The sequence below is a fragment of the Aspergillus undulatus genome (assembly GCF_047715775.1).
Source record: "Aspergillus undulatus strain CBS 261.88 unplaced genomic scaffold BDV17scaffold_19, whole genome shotgun sequence".
NCBI classification, from domain to species: domain Eukaryota; kingdom Fungi; phylum Ascomycota; class Eurotiomycetes; order Eurotiales; family Aspergillaceae; genus Aspergillus; species Aspergillus undulatus.
The window spans coordinates 295,256-312,363 of NW_027396623.1; the positions used below are offsets into that span (position 1 = coordinate 295,256).

Below are 17,108 nucleotides of genomic sequence, written 5' to 3' on the forward strand. Positions count from 1 at the left end.
ATGGTGTTGGTGTACATCCAGCGTCACCCACCCCTCGCGGGCTTGTCTTGTGTATCTTGGGAGGTTCTTGTGACTGTCTTGCAGTGTTGGTGTTCTCATTCTCTTTCTCTATTATGTCATAAACAGGTGTATGATGGCTGGAACGGATATCAGGTCTAATGGTGCATGATAAAGGGTAAAAGATATCAAAATAAACGACTTCATATTGTTCAAATACTTTATTTCATAAACGGGCTATTACCGTAGTCTACCTAGACATTATGTTTGGCTGTTGGTTCCTGGGTTTGTATTGGAATTGACTGCGAATTTAGTTGCTGAAAGTATATAGTAGAAACAAATAGATGTAGTCTATAGTATGCTAGTATGTGTATATATGCAACCAAATGCTCTATCAAGCCAACGCCCAATGAACCAATAATAATAATAATAATAATAATAATAATAAAGGCTGTAACCAATGCAACCAACCAATGCCCAGGCAGTATCGAATCAAACAGTCAAATAAACCTGCCCGCAAATGCATCCCATGCCATGCTACGCCATGCAAAAGGGTATATGAAATGAATAGATAACCAATCAAGCAAAACTTTTCTCTTCCCTTCCTTCCATATATATGCTTTCTGTGTCCAACGCTGTAAGATCAATCGATTAAGCCAAATCAGTCAATCGGCTCATTTGATGAGCGGAACGGCCGTGGAGATTAGTATTATCGAGTGATATAATTCGGTTCAAATGCCACGATAGCGGTTTTCGAGGGATTCTGAGATTATTCTTCGTCATCCGCTTTGATGGCGGTAGTGTACTCGGCGGCGAATTTGCTCTTTGAGCGGATCTTTGAGCCATAGAGGTAGAAGAGGAGAGGGATGGGCATCAGGACGGCGGCGACACAGCCGAGGAGCGTTCCGGTCCAGTTGACGCCTATGGCATTGAACTGGTTTTTGTTAGCATTGTAGAAGTCGGTTGTGGGAAGGTTTGGCTTACCATGTAAGGAGCGAACAGGGGAAATCCTGCTCCGGCCATGGAACGGAGGATGCTGTTTGCAGCTAGAGCGGAGGCAGCGCTGGTAATGGTGTGTTAGCCCACGCGTTGCGTTGTAATAAAACAAGAGAAATGAACTCACAAGACAAGGTAAGTGTCGATTATGTAGTTGAGACATTGCAGGAAGATGCATAGCAGGCCAAACCCGGTGAGAAGGCCAGATATCGTAGGGACGATCCAGTGAGTGCTAGCTAGATATCCAGTCCAGCCGAACCAGAAGAGTCCACCTGAGAAGGCTGCACCACCGATGATGGCCGGCGGTAGTCTCCACTCGGGAACGGGCATATCGTTGTTTGCACTTAGTTTCTTGTTGTACCAGGGCTGCATAGCGATAATGAAGAGGCCTCCGAGAATCTCACCGACGATGAGACCGAAGTAGGGCAGCCCACCAACGCCCTTATTGAATCCATGGATTTGCTGAAAAACGATTGGATATGCCGTCATGAAAAGGTAGAGCAAGCCGTAGAGGAAGGCCATATAGATGCTCAATAGAAGCAGAACGGGCTCGCTGAAGAGGATTCGCACGGGTCGGCTGAAATTCTTCCCAATCAATTCATGTAGATCAACCTCAACCTCCTCTTGCTTCGCGTGAATGCCCCAGTTCTTGGTTCTTCGCCGTAGCTCTTCGGCCTTCTTGATCAGGACGACCGGGGGGTACGTCTCTTCCACAAAGAAGATGTCCAATACGAACGCGGCGGCTCCCATAATGCCTGTAAGATATTCTGTCCAGCGCCAGCCCAAATAGCTCTCCGTAATAAATCCTCCAATGAATGGGGCAAAAAGCGGGCCCGTAAAGACCATCATGGTGAATATCGTGATAGCAAAGCCGCGATGACGGTTGTCATAAAGGTCGGAAAACACAGCCGCCACGACAGCAATGGGACATGCCCCAAAGAATCCTCCAAAGAAGCGACATACAATAACGGTTTGGAGGTTTTCGGCCGTGGCAACTGCAAATTGAAAGACTGTAAATCCAAAGACGCCGATAAGGATGGGTAACCGCCGGCCGAATAGTTCTGACATCGGGGAGAAAAGCGTAGGGCCGAATGCAAATCCGAGAACATATAATGACATGCCTAGAGTGCCCACTTCGGTCGAAACGTTGAACTTCGAGGATACTACACTGTTGGCAGCGGAAAAGATACTGCTCGTAAACGTGGAATTGAAGGTCGTAAAGGCAAGAAGTGCTGAAACGATAACCCTAATTGCGGTCATGTTAGTCCCACCCTCAAACGGGAAAGCGCTTAGAGTATATAGTTTCCGCTAGGTGATTCTCTTACTTCTTGCGAGTTGGCCAATTCTGCGGATGCATGGGGTCATCTGGCCCGGCGAATTCCACCACATATTCTTCCCTCTCTGGCAGCGGCGGCGGGTACGGTTTGCCTGCTCCAAACTCAGGAAGGGGCTTCCTCGAGGGACGAGTCCTTAATGTACCAACTGTCGCACTGTGCTGGCTTCGCTGCGTTGCGATACGGCTCAGTGCTGTAGGGTGGCGTTCGAGGCCATAGCCGGGTTGAGTCTGCGCTGTCTGCGTTCGAGCCATGCGGTCAACATCGCCGTAGGAGTCCGAATCGTCATCGCTCGAGGTGTCAAGGGATGAGTAGGATTCAATACGATGAAGTTGGCTGCCATTGTCTGGGCTGGGGTCGTTAGTGCGTCGGGGGGCTTTTTCGCCCTTCTCGAGATCCATGATGATAAATGTTATAGCATATGTTATAGCATATATTTCTTGAACAGACGGTAGAGATATAGAAACAAGAAACAGATGAAAACAGAGCTGCCTGGCTGAAGAAGAGTGGGGATCTCCAGGGTATATATGCGGTTACTGTAGCAGTTCGGATATCTTGCCGGGCCCAGAAAACTTTTACGTTTTAGCTTTTGGCATCCAACAACGCCTTCGACTAGCTTCTAGCGCTGAACTATTTCTTGAGCTTTCTAATATGAGTCGCCACTTAGCGTCGAGTTGGGCATCAATTCATGTTCATGAGCTGAGCATATATCCACCGTTGCTGGTTCGCCGGCTGTTATACCAAGTTAAGGGACCGTCGCAATGGGACTCGGATTTCTCCGCTTCTTCCCTGGTTTCATATTTTGGCCAAGTATGTACACATCCAAGGCCAGTGTTTCCACTCAGTTGCTTGCTTCTCATCCTGTTCGCTGGTCTCAATTAAGCTCAGGTCAAAGTTGAGGCGCACTCTATAACATCCGCATTGGGTTAGGTTCCTTTCATTCATGCAATGGTGCAGGCACGTTCGACCTTCAGTAAACCACTTCTCAGCTGCGGCGAAGCCCTCAAGTACAGTATCGAGTACCCTATTATCTCGAGAGCTCGCTTAACTGCCAGAAGTTAATATAACCACCTGCCAATCAACAAGTTGTCGCTTGAACAGTTGCAGAACGCTGTTTGCAGTTGGAGATCTGCCCGCCTCTGACGTCATACCGCTGTATACAACAAATGGCTATCTTACGCTGTATCCAAGCTGGAATAATGTGCATCGTAGATTGTTTACAGAGTGGCCAGCAGTTGGTAATTGGAGCTCGGAACGTCCCAGGCTTAGTGAAAGCTACGATTGGTGTGCTCGGATAGGATCAAGGATATGTCTTTGCTCAAATTCCGCGCTTCCTGGAATAATATATTGAATACCCATGGCGACAAGCATAGCTTGCGACCTAACATTTTGTCAACTGGAGCCTCTCGAGCTGAATAGCCGTAGGCCTTAGAGCGCATGTTTCCATATCATCAAAACTACAATAGTTACTGATTGTATCGCGAAGAGTACGTACTATACGAAGGATAGCACGTGCGGTCGAGCCGCAAAACGCCCATGGAAAGTAGTCCGAACGTCCATCTTCAACAAACCCCAGCTTCATCTACACGGCGAACGTGCCCTTGAGAATTCCCCCTGGCCTCTAGGCCAGGGAGGAATTGATTCGGACAATGAGACCTGGATAAGAAAGGACCCTGACTCCAGGCCGTCGAGGATATATAGTTTGATGTTGAACTTGACATGAGGGAATAAGGGTCACCGATATTCAGCCGCTCCACCATGATAAGACGTCAATAGGTGATTCATAATCTAGACAAGCTGTGACCGGGGGTGTTGAAGGCTTGCCAAGAGCGTGGGACAAGTCTTAAACAAGCAGCGTGGCGCTAGCGTCTCAAGTTTGATTGAGTTGGCTTCACGGGATCAACAGCGATTCCCTGTACCTGCCCAAGACACCTGGATGTGTAAAAATAGCAAGCACCTGTTCTTCTCCATGTCCGTTATACGAGTACAGAGAAGTTACAGTCAATAATACCTTGCAGAGGTATCCAGTTCTCAGTATGATGGTAGGCGATCGTATACAAGATCAGTTAAGATCAGTGTCAACTCCGCTATCGAAGGAATGGAAGATTTCTTACAGGCCGAGTCTAGCACCCCAGATAAGCATGCTATTGGCCAGTGGATAAAGAGGTACCTGACGCTAGACCATTTCTAGCGGTAGGCTCTCAGGGGACGGGATCCAGCCTGAGACCTTGGCGCTCTGCTTCTCCGTGCTTCAAAGGGACACGAGACTCGGTCATGAAAGAGAAAAAAGGAATGTTACGCAGGGTCCAGGGGAATCCAATTGTACAAATACTCATGGCATACCGAGTCCCTGGATACAGCGAGTCCCGAGGGCATGACAATAACAATAATCGCTTTTTATCTGAAGGAAACCGTCCGAAATACAAGAGGGGAAGTGGAGCGAGAGTGATTATTGCACCCTCCTCCATTTCTCAATGGCCCATCACGGCTCAGGGGTTAGCCAATTTGGAAGCGAGACGTTCGCCGAGCAGAAGCTCAAAAACCCTGAACGTCAGATAATATGAGAGCCCAATCGAATTAGATATCGAGGATCGCTCTGTAACAAACGTATCTAAGAGCCCTTACAGGAGGAAAGAGCCGAAAGGGACGCACACACGCAGGCGCTGCTCATCAACAAGCAACACACTTCTAGACCGCCACCTATCTGTACGGACTTGTACCGAGTTGTATTAGTCCACTCCATATACCTGACTAGACCCCCAACGGGGCGCTTGCGGTCGCTCACCTCACGCTTCCCTTCTCACCTCTCGCTTCATCCTCTCTCCTCTTACCCTTCCTCTTCCACCTCACCCTTGCTCGTCGCTCTTTTCTCGAATCCCCGGATATTGATTTCTCAATATTCAGCCACTCATTTAGCATCGCACCTAGCCGCTGGCTGCCACTCGTTCTTGGAACCTGTTGTTCCGTTCACTCCTTATCCAGCGTCTAAATCGACTCGGCGTTGATCCCGTCGCTTAGTCGGCTGGCTTGCCAGATCCTCCATCTCTGTTACCAAAATTCGTTGCCCCGGAATAGAACAATCGCCATAGATCAGTCGTACTACGGTGGCTTGAATTGATGGTTCGGGGACTCTGACCTGCACGACCGTGTCCGTTGTTTACTTTTCATGATTACTTCTGGCATCCGTGCCATCTAAGGCCTAGTAATCATGCATCGACACCATCAGCATCGACATCGCCATATCCATTACTTGGGTGTCCCCGCCGTTCACGTTGATGCGGACGTTATGCCACGCAACCGACCGCCACACCTCCTCATGCCTGAAGCCCCGACCATGGTGAAAAGAGCGCCAATGCCCACGGAAGAGTCAGGCCGAACCGAAACCTGTGCACCTGGGGATAACTCTGCTCGATGTGAAAAGAACACTAGCACAGCGAGCAATACAACGTTACCAGTAGTGTTGGGCGCAGTGTATGTCTCCACCGTGCCCTGATAATCCTCTTATCTGGATTTCCCCAGCTTTCGTGCCTAACACTTCTATAGCATCCCAATCGTCTGTGCCATCATAGTTTTGATTTTTCTCCATCGAAGAAATCTCAAGAAACTTCGAAATGAGGACGCCAATGACAAGCACAAATCTCTCGACTTCGGAATGGATCTACCGACAGGTGGCGGTAGATCTGGAATGCAGGAGAAGGACGGTTCACGAACCAATCACATGAAGGGAATCTCTCTCGACATAGGACCCAGCCCTTATATGCTGCCTCCCAGCATGCGCGGCTCGAGGGAGTCGATGAATTCATTACCGCGGTCGGTTTTAGCGGATGATGACAAGTATCGGCAAGCACATCAAGTTTATTTCTCAAATGATGCCCAGTCAGTTTATTCGCAACGAAGAGGGTATGACGATGCAGCAAGCGTCGCTGGTTCAACACGGAGAGGTGCCTATGGTGACGATATGAACCAAGGGTTATTGGGAAATGCTCAAAGGATTTCGCGCTCTTCTCCACCTCTCTACAACCCGCCCAGTGAACCCAATGTACCAAGCCCGGTTAACCAAACTCAGGGCCGTGACGCAGAATTCGAATTGAACCTTCCAAGGAGTCCCAGCCCTGTCCATGTACCAGGCTTGACATCAATCAATGAATCGATGGTCGAGAGTGACAGACCTGCCAATGCTTCCCCTACAGGTGCTGCGGCGCCCCCGAACTCTCCTCCCGAGCATCGATTCGATTTCTCACCACAGGCCGCGCATTCCAGTCATGCCGACACCAATCCTGCTTCTCTAAACGATACACCGATTCCAATGCCCAGGATATCGTTGCCTTCCAGTGATGTCGCTAGCGATTATGGAGACAAGAGGGACTCGCACCCGGTTGTTCCAACAGTAAACGTTCAGAAGGCGAACGAGTTTGCGCGCGAGGAGAGTCATGCTCAAGAGCAAATGCCGCCATTGCCAGAGGAGCCCCCAGCGTCTAATCTCAAGCTCGACCCCCGCCGTGATACTCGCCGTATGACGTTGGGGCTACGCCCCTTGCCACCAGAGGACCCGGCTGATAACCCCGAGCAGCGTGCCAATCGCATCCGATCATTCTACAAGGAGTACTTCGATGAGAGCAAGGCTGGCCAAAGAGAGACGTACTACGAAGACTATGGCGCTGATTACTATTCGGAATACGACGACTATATCTACGACCCAGTAACAGGGGAGTACTATGACGCTGTACCGGCGCCATACGCTGAACCAGTGGCTCGTCGCGCCATGACTCCTCCGCCACGTGCGCCTCCTCGATTCCAAGGTGCATCTCGCCATATGACTTCGGGCTCTGTCGGTGGATACAGCGAAAGCTTCCAACCACCTGGCCCGCGCGCGTTCTCCTCGGCCTCGGCTCGATTCCCTGGTCCCCGCGGACCGCGCAGACCAGCACCCCCGCCAGCGCCCCTAAACGTTCTCCCATCTCCCCATCTCTTGAAGGATGATGCGATTATGGCAGCCATTGATTTCGCTCCTGGGGCGAGTTTCAAGGATCAGAAGGACGGCCGCCCTGAAACGCCTCTCGGTGGGTTACGGCCGTACAGCCCAACGGTCCGAGCCCACACACCTCTTGTATCTGTTTTTGATGATTTGGCACCCATGCCTAGCCCGTAAGTTCCCCTACCCCATGACGTATGAATTCTTGTTTCTAACTTCTGCAGACATGCACTACGGAAGTCAGGCGCTTTCGGCAATCTGGACTTCGCTCCTCCCCCTCGTTTCAAGACCCAGGATACCATGAGCGAAACTGGCAGCATTCGCAGCACGAGGACAGGGGTCTCAGCAGCGCACTTGAACAACATCCGCAATGGCGCCTACCGTGTCAGCCGCCTGCCCCCGGAAACTGTTGGTACCAAGGGTGACTTGATGTCGAACCTCCGTCCTACATGGGATATGCGGCAATAAATATTGCAACCCTGTAACGATTTTCCACTGTGTTCTGGAGATTGCATTCCATCTTACGAGCTGTACTATCGACTTATTTACTGTTGCTCCTCTTGTGAAATCTGGGTTACTGGTAATCTATTCACCCCCCATTGCGTACATAGCATACAACAGGCTGGTTGCTTGCTTTTGTTTCTACTTTATTGTATCTTATCTATCGGGAGTCGGATATAAACGGTATATCATTGCTTTTGTTTTTTCTTCTGTGCGAAGGCAGACAAATGTGTGTTTTGGTCTTTTTGGTTTGGAGTTTACTATTATTCCTACCATGCCTTGGGCTTTTTCTGCGGTCATTTCCAAACCTGGAATGCCACAAATGAACCTCTTTCTTTCTCCAAACCTCGTACACCCTTTCTCTGTACACTCGCTCCGTTCCCCGTATGAACCTGACGGCGTCTGTTTCCCCTCTGGCTCGAACAAGCACAGCCACTTGTCGTGGAGAAGAGACGTCCATGGGGCATGGATAGTTGAACTTTCCCTTGAGCCGAGCCACACCTGCAGAACCCGGCTCGTCCTATCAATCCAAGCGGTCACGTATCTTGGTAGATACCTGTAGGACAGACCAGATCTTCCATGGATTTGTGAACTTTGATCCAGCCTGGCCGGAGAAGGTAAAACCTGAATTCGGGGAACTCGGTACCAATCTTTTATGAACATGTTCCTGGTTCTCCACTGTTATCACACAGTAGTAGATATGCCTTGGTGCGGTTGTAGTCGTCTATTGCGAGATTATTACATGATGATAACATCTTTGTGACTTCTTGTAAGGTATATTACACTGCAGGCTGACGAGGAGATTACAGTTGATGATCCTAGAACGTACAAGGTATGAGTTGAAGCCTCAGGTTGAACAGAAAAGGGGCGCAACTCAAATGCGGCAGGCCAGTGGGGCTCTCATTGAGACAATTCCGTCATCTTGGGTTTCATTGCAACTACTCTGCAACCCTGCAACCAGCGACATTATTGCTCAAGCTTACTTTGTCTTTCTTTTCTGAACTGGGCAGGACCAATGGCAGGAAGGCAATGTAAAAAGGATGAGTGCGATGGTCGTCTTGCCGCTGGGATACCGTATTCCCGATGTCAGGACGCCAAGAGGGCATGAACTACTGTCTCGGGTGCATCTGCAGCCTACAAGATAAGATATTATTGCAATGTAAATGCAGGCAGCTTGGGAACTGGAATTGAATTCTTTTGATTCAGTCTGGACCCCATATTATTGACCAGGTCTGCGGCTATTGGTAACTTTACTCGGAAACTTTGGTTGGCAATACGAAGCGCGCAGGCAACGAATGGCGGGCTGTTGCTAAGAATAAAAGACAGGATGCAGTGCCTGGCCGACTGTCATTACAGGTTTGGTACGCCGCGCTTTTCTTGGAGAATCCCCACTTTTCCACGCCCGCTCAATCTCAATCTCATCTCACTCGCTCAGTCGCTCCCGACCGGACTCTCTCCTCTTGGTTCTCTCACTTCTCTTTTCCTTCTCTCTCTCGGATCCGTTCCCTTTGATTCTCCCTCCCTTCTATGTTCGACATCTCCGTCTTTTAATATGAGAACCTTCGCGTTATTTACGTGAGGCTTGATCGACGCTTATACGTGTCCCTGGACTGAGATTCTCTTGTCAACTTCACCCCTGATCACCTGTTGCAGCCAGGCTGCTTTCAGCACCAGCGTTGCGTCGCCCTTCGATCCCGCAAACAATCGACTTGAATTCACGCATATCAAACATTTAATATCTTCATTCATTTTTACGCCTCAAATTTCGCACTCCTTTCCGATAGAAATCTCGCAAATTGATGGAAGTCTGTCTTCGCTACTCAGGAACGGGAAATTGACTTTTGTTGACTTTGGTTACTGAATATCTGCCTTTCGGGTATTCCACGGACAAACATCGCATCGCCACTTGATGGATCCGCGGATCCGTTCTATAGATTCAGTTATAAGGCGATCTTCGAAGGAGATTTATTTAGGAGTGATACTCTCATCTCCGGTATCTCAGGACAGCCAGAAATAAAAGTGGGATTCTACAGGGCAACGCGAAGTGCCCTTAAAATCCCCTCATCATGAGAACACCAAACCCAAACATGCCAACCAGTGCTACCACTGAAACGGAACCGACAGCTCCGACCAGCACTTCTGCTACCGAACCTACTGATACCGAGTCTACCGAGAGCACTTTGTCGCCAACGGACACTGACACTGCGACTGGGACTGGGACGGAGCCGACTTCTACTTCAGAAGCACCAATGTCAACTGAAGAGTCTCCGACTTCGACAAGCACCAGCGAAACAATAACTTCGACCACAGATACCTCAGAACCTACCGAAACCTCTACAACAACGACCGAAAGCACACCCCCGTCCACGACTACCACTACCACTACAACCTCCACCGATTCGAGCACCACCACTACCGAAGATTCGACCACGTCCGCCACTGAAGAGCCAACTCCCTCTACGTCAGAAATCACCTCTGGAACGACCACAACGACCATTACCATCACAGACACCCCAACGCCAACTACGACAACGGGTGATGGGGGCGCTTCTTCAACGATAGATCCGTCATCTGGTGCTGCACCAACGGAAACAGACACTGGCGACTCCGGACTTTCAGCAGGCGGCACTATCGCAGTCGCGGTAGTTGTTCCAGTTGTTTCTGTCGCAATTCTTGTTCTAGTAGGCTTGTGGCTTTGGAGAAGACATAAAGCAAAGAAGATTGCGGAAGAGGAACGCAGAAAAGAGGTTGAGGAGTATGGGTTCAACCCGAACGGTGACCCGACACTGCCCGCTGTTATGGGCGGTGGTGCGGACGATAATTCAGGATACCGAGGATGGGGAACGACGTCGGCCGGCCGCAAAGCGTCTACGAATCTGTCAAGCAGTGCTGGGGTTGGACTAGCAATGTCGGAAGCCGGAAGCCAGCCGGGTTACCATCATACCGCTACTCCCAGTGATGGCACCATTCAGTACTCTGATGGCCATGGCGCTCTTGGAGAGACCGAGCCTTATGGCATTCTGGGCGCTGCCCCTGTTGCTGCCGCTAACAACCAGCGCACTACCGATATCAACCGCGGTCCATCCAACGCGTCGTCTGCCTACTCTGCTGGTAATCATTCGGAAATCTCAGAGGAAAGTCACATGTCGGCCAACCACCCAGGTGGGCCTTACTACGATTACAGCGATGCGCAGCAACAGTACGGAGGATACAGCGATCCATACGGTGGCCAGCCAGTGATTCGGGACGTCCAAGCACGCCGCAACACGCAAATCCAGAACCCGTCCGTGTTCCCTCGTCAAGGAAATGCCGGAATCGCGCAGAACTTCTGAAGCAGATGTAAAGGATTCTTTTTGATTTCTCATATATATATATATATATTCGGCAGGGTCTGAGTACGAACTATTGTTCGCATAGGCCGGCCACCGAATGGACAGTGTCGAGATCAGGCCTCATCCTTACACAGCTTCGGATCTGAGTATACTGGCCTGGGGCGCTCTTGGGGCTTGATATCATTGAAACACGAGCAGGTACCCGTTGACCCCGTCAAACTCGCGCGAGTCCCATTTACATCTTTTCTTTTCTTATCTTTTGAATGTGATACCAATTTCAATCGCTCTCTTTCTTTATCCCTTCGATTATCTTTCGCTATATTAGTGTATTTTGCTTTGTTGTCTCCTTGTACACTTATGACCGCCCATGTGCTCTTTCGGTTGAGCGCGTTTTGAGGGCCACATTCGAGCTTTGCTCTCTTTTCCATGCCAGACCTGTCATTTCCTTTTTCATCCATCCGTATGTTCCTGTTATTCGTGCCTGAACATATTGCCTTGTTGCGGGAGGCATTGCTCCTCGGTTCTTGGTCCGATGTACCGGTAGCTGTATAAGTTAGCTAGGACGTCAAATACAACATAGACCCAAGCCAAGCTTGTCAATATCGGTGATATAAGAGCATTGAGAATGATGAAGAACGTATCATGTTATATAGCTTTGCCTGCGGCTGGAGAAGGATAACGGAAGTACTCTGAGTATATTCCGCCGGCCTATCAGTGGCCGAGGAGGAACAAGCATCTAGATGAGGCTACTGGAGACCAGGATCGCTAGTATAGATCTAAGATGACCTTAATCGCCTCGACCAGCGAAGATCGCACAGGAGCCGTGCTCGTTGTTTTCAAGAGACAGCGTGATTGGTGACATCATTCTAGGTCCAATCTGTACCTCAATCTTGAACCAGCCACAGACGCGAGCCAGGCCGGAGTGCTGGACACAGTGAACAGACAAGTAAGGCCAAGCACTGCGAGCAGGCTTGAGTGAGCGGCGCACGTTGCAATAGAGACGGCGGTGGTTGGACTGTTCTCCAGGGCCTGCAGGCTTAGCGCTACCACAGGGCAGGCAACGTGGGCTCGTTTGCGGCGGTGATTGGGCCGGGCCCAGCTCCCCAAGCTCTCCACCTCCTCCCCCTTTCTCTTCTGACTTGACATGAACGCTCTCTCTTTCTACCCCATGTCTGTCTGTTGCCCGCGCTGCCCGTTTTAATTTGCTCTGCTCCTGAGTCAACCGTCTGTTTTGGCAGTGATCTCCTGGTCCCTCTCCGTCTGGTACGTTGTCGCTGTGTCGTCAATGGCCCCGCGCCGTGGCCTGGCCTGTCCTTCACCTGCAACTGACGCGCCAAAAAAGCAAGCAGGCTTAGGCACGCTTTCGAGCCTTCAACTTACTTCCCATTTGGTCAGTTAAGAGGCGGCTATACTTTGCGCCTCGTCGCTTCGATCCCAGCAGGTCTACCATGCCTATATACTCGTCTTTCTTGTAGCACCAGAGACCAGAGACAGAGACAATCGCAAGGTACCGCGCGCACCTTGCGCGGGGATAGAGCTTCTACGGTCCGCCACTAAATAATAATACCCGCATCTGATGCTAAGTACAGGTGCCACTTCCACGGTGTGCTCTGATATAGTAGGCTGCCCTGGCAGTCGGCGTCCTTGAGTCGTCAACTTATCATCTTACTATCCCGGCCCGGACTCCACACCTCTCAACCCTCGAACTTGGGAACCGGAACCACGTCTCTGCATTCCGCTGCTTGACCTGCTGGCAGCTCTATCTATCTGTCTCTTGCCCCACTCCAGCGCGGTGGTCTGTCCGGGATTACTTTTGCCTCCCCTCAGTCGAAACACCTCCGCCGAGGGGTAGGTTTGGTTACCGTCGAGATCAGCTCTTCCACTTTTCTCTTCTTCATTCTCTTCCCATCTTATTCTGCTCTTCACCTGCAACCCACCATTCGAATTCCTCGCGCATTTTGCGACCCTTCAGGCGTTAGCTGCACAAGCTCAGATCCTGGTTATCTGGGCACTGAAGCCGCTGCCCGGTCAGGCACATCTACATTGAAGGACTGGCAAGGATCCTTTTGTCTTTGAAGTGCGCTTGCCAACATGTACGTTTTGTGTTCTTGATGCCGTTTCTTGAAAACGGCGCATGTGATTCTCTTTCCAACAGTTGATTGATGGGCTGCAGGAAGTTCGGCAAACAAATCCAGCGCAGGCAGCTTGATCTACCAGAATACGCTGCCAGTTTCGTGAATTACAAGGCATTAAAGAAGGTCAACAGTCGCCAATCCTGAGGTCATTCTGCCACAAGTGCTAATGTTGGACAAAACAGCTTATCAAGCAATTGAGTGCAACCCCAACTATCCCCGCCCAAAGTTCCGTGCCCGTGCCTCAAAATGCTTCCGAAGCGCAGGCTGCGCTTCGCGCGAACAAAGAGGTGTTCTTCTTCCGACTGGTATGGCGCGGCTGAGCGGAGAGCTGGTGTTGGGACATTTACTGAAGCCGGACCAGGAACGGGAGATCGAGAAAGTCAACACATTTTACCTACAGAAAGAGGCCGAGGTTAGTCTCGATGCTCCGGGTTGTTCAGCGCATAGCCATTTGACACTAGGCGACAGTTCTCTCAACGGTTAAAGACCCTGGTCGATAAGAAGCGAGTTGTTCAGTCACGCACGGTGACCAAGAATAAAGCGCCGGCAAACCTTGTCGCACTTCTTGAGGGGTTTCAACAATTCGATGGCGACTTGAACAAACTGCAGGTGAGCTTTGGAATGATGCTAGGCTCGCCGAAGTCAATCTGACAATGTGTACAATACAGCAATTCGTTGAGATCAACGAGACTGCTATGTCAAAGATTCTAAAAAAGGTTCGTCGAAAGGGTCGCATTTACCGCGCCAGGACTACATGTCGCTAACGGAATGATTCAGTGGGATAAAACATCAAAGGTTCGAAACTTCTCAATTCGGCTATTGTCGTTCGACTCCTGGCCTCCGCTTACCATACATTAGTCTCGCATGAAAGAACTATACCTTCACCGCGCTGTCGAAGTACAGCCATGTTTCAACAGAGATGTTCTGCGCGATCTCTCTGATCGCGCGACGACCGCACGATTAGAGCTCGAAGCTTGGGCAGAAGGTGAGAATATTCAGTTCGACACAACTCGCCCAGCTGAGCGGACAACGGGTCTCCAGCCTCTCGGGTCGGAGGAAGAGGACCTTGACTTTCAAGTTCTGCAGTCCGCCACCGCAGGGAATCTACAGGCGCTGCGCGAATGGGCAGATAAACTACAGAGGTCCACCGATTCGCGCGAGCGGGCGACGCGCACTTTCTTGGCTGCAATCAATGAGTTTCCTGATGATGTGCTCACCGTTCTTCTCGAAAGCAAATTGGTTGATATCTTCGCTGAAGATGACATCAATGAGCGAAACTGCCTGCACGAAGCGGCTATTTCTGGCCGGGACTTCGTTTTCCAGGCCGGTCTGGAGGCGGGCGTTCAAGTCTCACGGACGGATGTTTACGGAAGGATACCCCTACATTATGCTTGTATACACGGCCGCGTGGAAATGGTGCAGCAACTCTTAGCAGAAGATCCCAGTACCGTGGACATGATGGACCATGACAACTTTACGCCTTTAATACACAGCATTGTCAAGAACCAGCTTGAATGTGCCGAGCAGCTTCTTCGCAATAACGCTCGTATTGACCCGGCATCTGAATCCGATCACATTCCCTTGAATCTCGCATGTCAACATGGGTCGCTTCCAATTGTGAAGATGCTTCTAGAACGACAAGCTAAGTTACTTCCCGACGCGGAAGGTCTTTACCCTCAGCACATGGTGGCGCGTGCTTCACAATCACCCGAGATCTTGCTATTGCTTAAACAGCATGGAGCGGACCTCAACCAAAGAGACAAGCTGTACCAGTGGACTCCTCTTTTCCATGCAGCTAGCGAAGGTTGCGTCAATTGCCTGCGGACACTTCTGGAGCTGGGCGTGGATGCTGATGTCAAGGATGAGAAGGACTTGGCTGCAGTATACTATGCTGCCTGGGAGGGCCATTTGGAATGTATGCTCCTACTGTGGTCTCATCATACCGACTCCCGACCATCACAGCGCCCATTGGATATCCTGAACGGTCTGCGGCTGCAGAAACCAAGTTCTATTAGCTGGCAGGAGCAGACGGAGACAGAGCCAGATGACATGGAGACGGTGGATGGTATCCCCTCTCTATCTCTCCCTCCTCCAATCATTCCATTGCGGCGCTACGGGCACAACTTCTTGGATAAGAAAGTCTTCATACAGATTCTGTTCGATCCCAGTAGCTCGATCTCCTTTGACCAGGCTGGACGTTATCCTGCTGCTCGATTGACCATCTCTTCAAAGCTCTCCGAACTCATCCCGCGAACTGTGATGCTCCCCATCCAGGAAGATTCGCGAATGGTCTCCTTCCATGTCGATACTTTGCAAACCTTTACCGTTGACTTCGAGATTTTCCCGACCTTCGGCTCCAAGGTGATCGCTAAGACAGTTGCCCTACCGACAGTATTCCGGGCGGATAAGTCCAGCGCTGGTACCTGTTGTTTGCCACTTTTCGACCCCAGGTTGCGGTCTATCGGACAGCTGCGGTTTGGATTCCAAGTTATCAAGCCATACCATGGGGATCCTCTCGAAATCACGCATTTCGCAACCTACTGGAAGGCGACGAGCACAGGTGAGTCCGACCACAGTGGTGGTCTAGTTACTGGGTCGAGTCTGTCAGGGGATCATGTCCAGCTCTTTGTGCAGCTTACAAGAGACAAGATACCCGTGGTCCACCCACGGTACACAGTGAACCATTATGGTATCGAGATTCCTCTCTGCCATCTTACCTTGTCCGAATTCCAAGCCATTGGTAGTGAAAAGGGCGTGAACCGACCAGAAATCCTCCAGTATCTACAGACTCGCGCATCCGAGGATCTGGGGCTAACCCATAGAATTCTGGCGGCATCGTTTTTGTCCCTGCGCGAGGTGTTTGAGAATCTCCCAATCGATGTCAATGTCAACCCTTCTATTCTTTACCCTTCAGCAGCCGAGGAGCAGGCGCTGAACATGACGTCCATGGCGGACGTCAACACCTTTGCCGATGCCATCCTAGCAGTTGTCTTCGACCATGCGCGCATCGCACGCGACCAGAACCCCGAATTCATGCGCTCTGTCGTGTTCACGTCTTACAATGCCAACATATGCATTGCTTTGAACTGGAAGCAGCCGAACTGTAAGCTCAACCACTACACTATGTCTAGTCATATAACTGACTTAACTTCTCAAGACCCTATTCTGCTCTGCAACGATCTCGGTCAAATCCGCGATTTGGCCCGTAACGCTGGGACGCATCCGGACGTTGACAGCAGCGGCCGGGCATCCATGTCGATCAAGGAATCGGCCCGCATCGCACAGAGCAACAACTTTATGGGCCTGATATGCCGGTCTAGCCTGCTGGTGTGTACCCACGGAGACCTCCCTCAGTCCCTAAAATTCCTTCACATACTAACAAAGTTTGCTCTGCAGAATGTTGTACCGGCTCTGGTAGCAACTATCAAGGAACTTGGCCTTGTACTTGTAGCGGACACCTCAGATGAAGCCGAACAACCGGACAACCAAGCCCTGTCAGCCGCAGGCTCAATGGGTGTGGCTGAACTGGCATATCGCATGCCCGAAGGCGTGAACGGCTTGATGAAGGCCAACGGCATCTTGAGGTTCAATGACATGATTGACATGTGATCTGACAATCGATGTTGCTTTCCCATTTTTCATGTCCTTCTATACCCCGTCTTCTCATATAATTCTATCCCCCTTTTCCTTCCCACCTCTCCTATATATCTCAAGGAACGAAGATCACGAGCCTGAGTAAGAAGTTGTTCCAGTTTTCATTTTATCACCGGAGGCTGTCTATCGCGTTCCATTGCATTTTCATCAGCAACATTTGTTTCGATCAGTATGTTGGTTATCCGGG

General features: G+C 50.4%; 6 protein-coding genes across 6 annotated transcripts; 3 read left to right on the forward strand and 3 right to left on the reverse strand.

Annotated features, from left to right (window-relative positions):
• Nucleotides 1-413: 413 nt before the first annotated feature.
• On the reverse strand, nt 414-2,859 carry BDV17DRAFT_261367 (MFS transporter). The gene is made up of 4 exons (XM_073757649.1): nt 2,319-2,859; nt 1,121-2,239; nt 982-1,060; nt 414-931 (listed from the first exon to the last, which is right to left on the reverse strand). The coding sequence occupies exons 1-4, from the start codon at nt 2,726-2,728 to the stop codon at nt 767-769; spliced, it is 1,773 nt and encodes a 590-aa protein (XP_073616441.1). The 5' UTR covers nt 2,729-2,859; the 3' UTR covers nt 414-766.
• Nucleotides 2,860-5,211: 2,352 nt separating this feature from the next.
• Nucleotides 5,212-7,862, forward strand: BDV17DRAFT_59232 (uncharacterized protein). Its single transcript, XM_073764825.1, has 3 exons — nt 5,212-5,798; nt 5,871-7,472; nt 7,524-7,862. The coding sequence occupies exons 1-3, from the start codon at nt 5,536-5,538 to the stop codon at nt 7,765-7,767; spliced, it is 2,109 nt and encodes a 702-aa protein (XP_073616442.1). The 5' UTR covers nt 5,212-5,535; the 3' UTR covers nt 7,768-7,862.
• BDV17DRAFT_59226 (uncharacterized protein) lies at nt 7,717-8,570 on the reverse strand. Its single transcript, XM_073764824.1, has one exon. It carries the CDS (start codon nt 8,461-8,463, stop codon nt 7,957-7,959), a length of 507 nt encoding a protein of 168 aa, XP_073616443.1. The 5' UTR covers nt 8,464-8,570; the 3' UTR covers nt 7,717-7,956.
• Nucleotides 8,571-9,887: 1,317 nt separating this feature from the next.
• BDV17DRAFT_290614 (uncharacterized protein) lies at nt 9,888-11,132 on the forward strand (the record flags this gene model as incomplete). The annotated part of the gene is made up of 1 exon (XM_073761950.1): nt 9,888-11,132. The coding sequence occupies one exon, from the start codon at nt 9,888-9,890 to the stop codon at nt 11,130-11,132; it is 1,245 nt and encodes a 414-aa protein (XP_073616444.1).
• Nucleotides 11,133-11,189: 57 nt separating this feature from the next.
• Nucleotides 11,190-11,755, reverse strand: BDV17DRAFT_59247 (uncharacterized protein). Its single transcript, XM_073764826.1, has one exon. The coding sequence runs from the start codon at nt 11,588-11,590 to the stop codon at nt 11,246-11,248; it is 345 nt and encodes a 114-aa protein (XP_073616445.1). The 5' UTR covers nt 11,591-11,755; the 3' UTR covers nt 11,190-11,245.
• Nucleotides 11,756-13,294: 1,539 nt separating this feature from the next.
• On the forward strand, nt 13,295-16,876 carry phoC (putative cyclin dependent kinase inhibitor Pho81; the record flags this gene model as incomplete). Its single annotated transcript, XM_073761951.1, has 9 exons — nt 13,295-13,390; nt 13,450-13,572; nt 13,629-13,679; nt 13,736-13,876; nt 13,936-13,983; nt 14,045-14,062; nt 14,126-16,370; nt 16,425-16,594; nt 16,664-16,876. 9 exons carry the CDS (start codon nt 13,295-13,297, stop codon nt 16,874-16,876), a joined length of 3,105 nt encoding a protein of 1,034 aa, XP_073616446.1.
• Between the last annotated feature and the right edge of the window lie 232 nt (nt 16,877-17,108).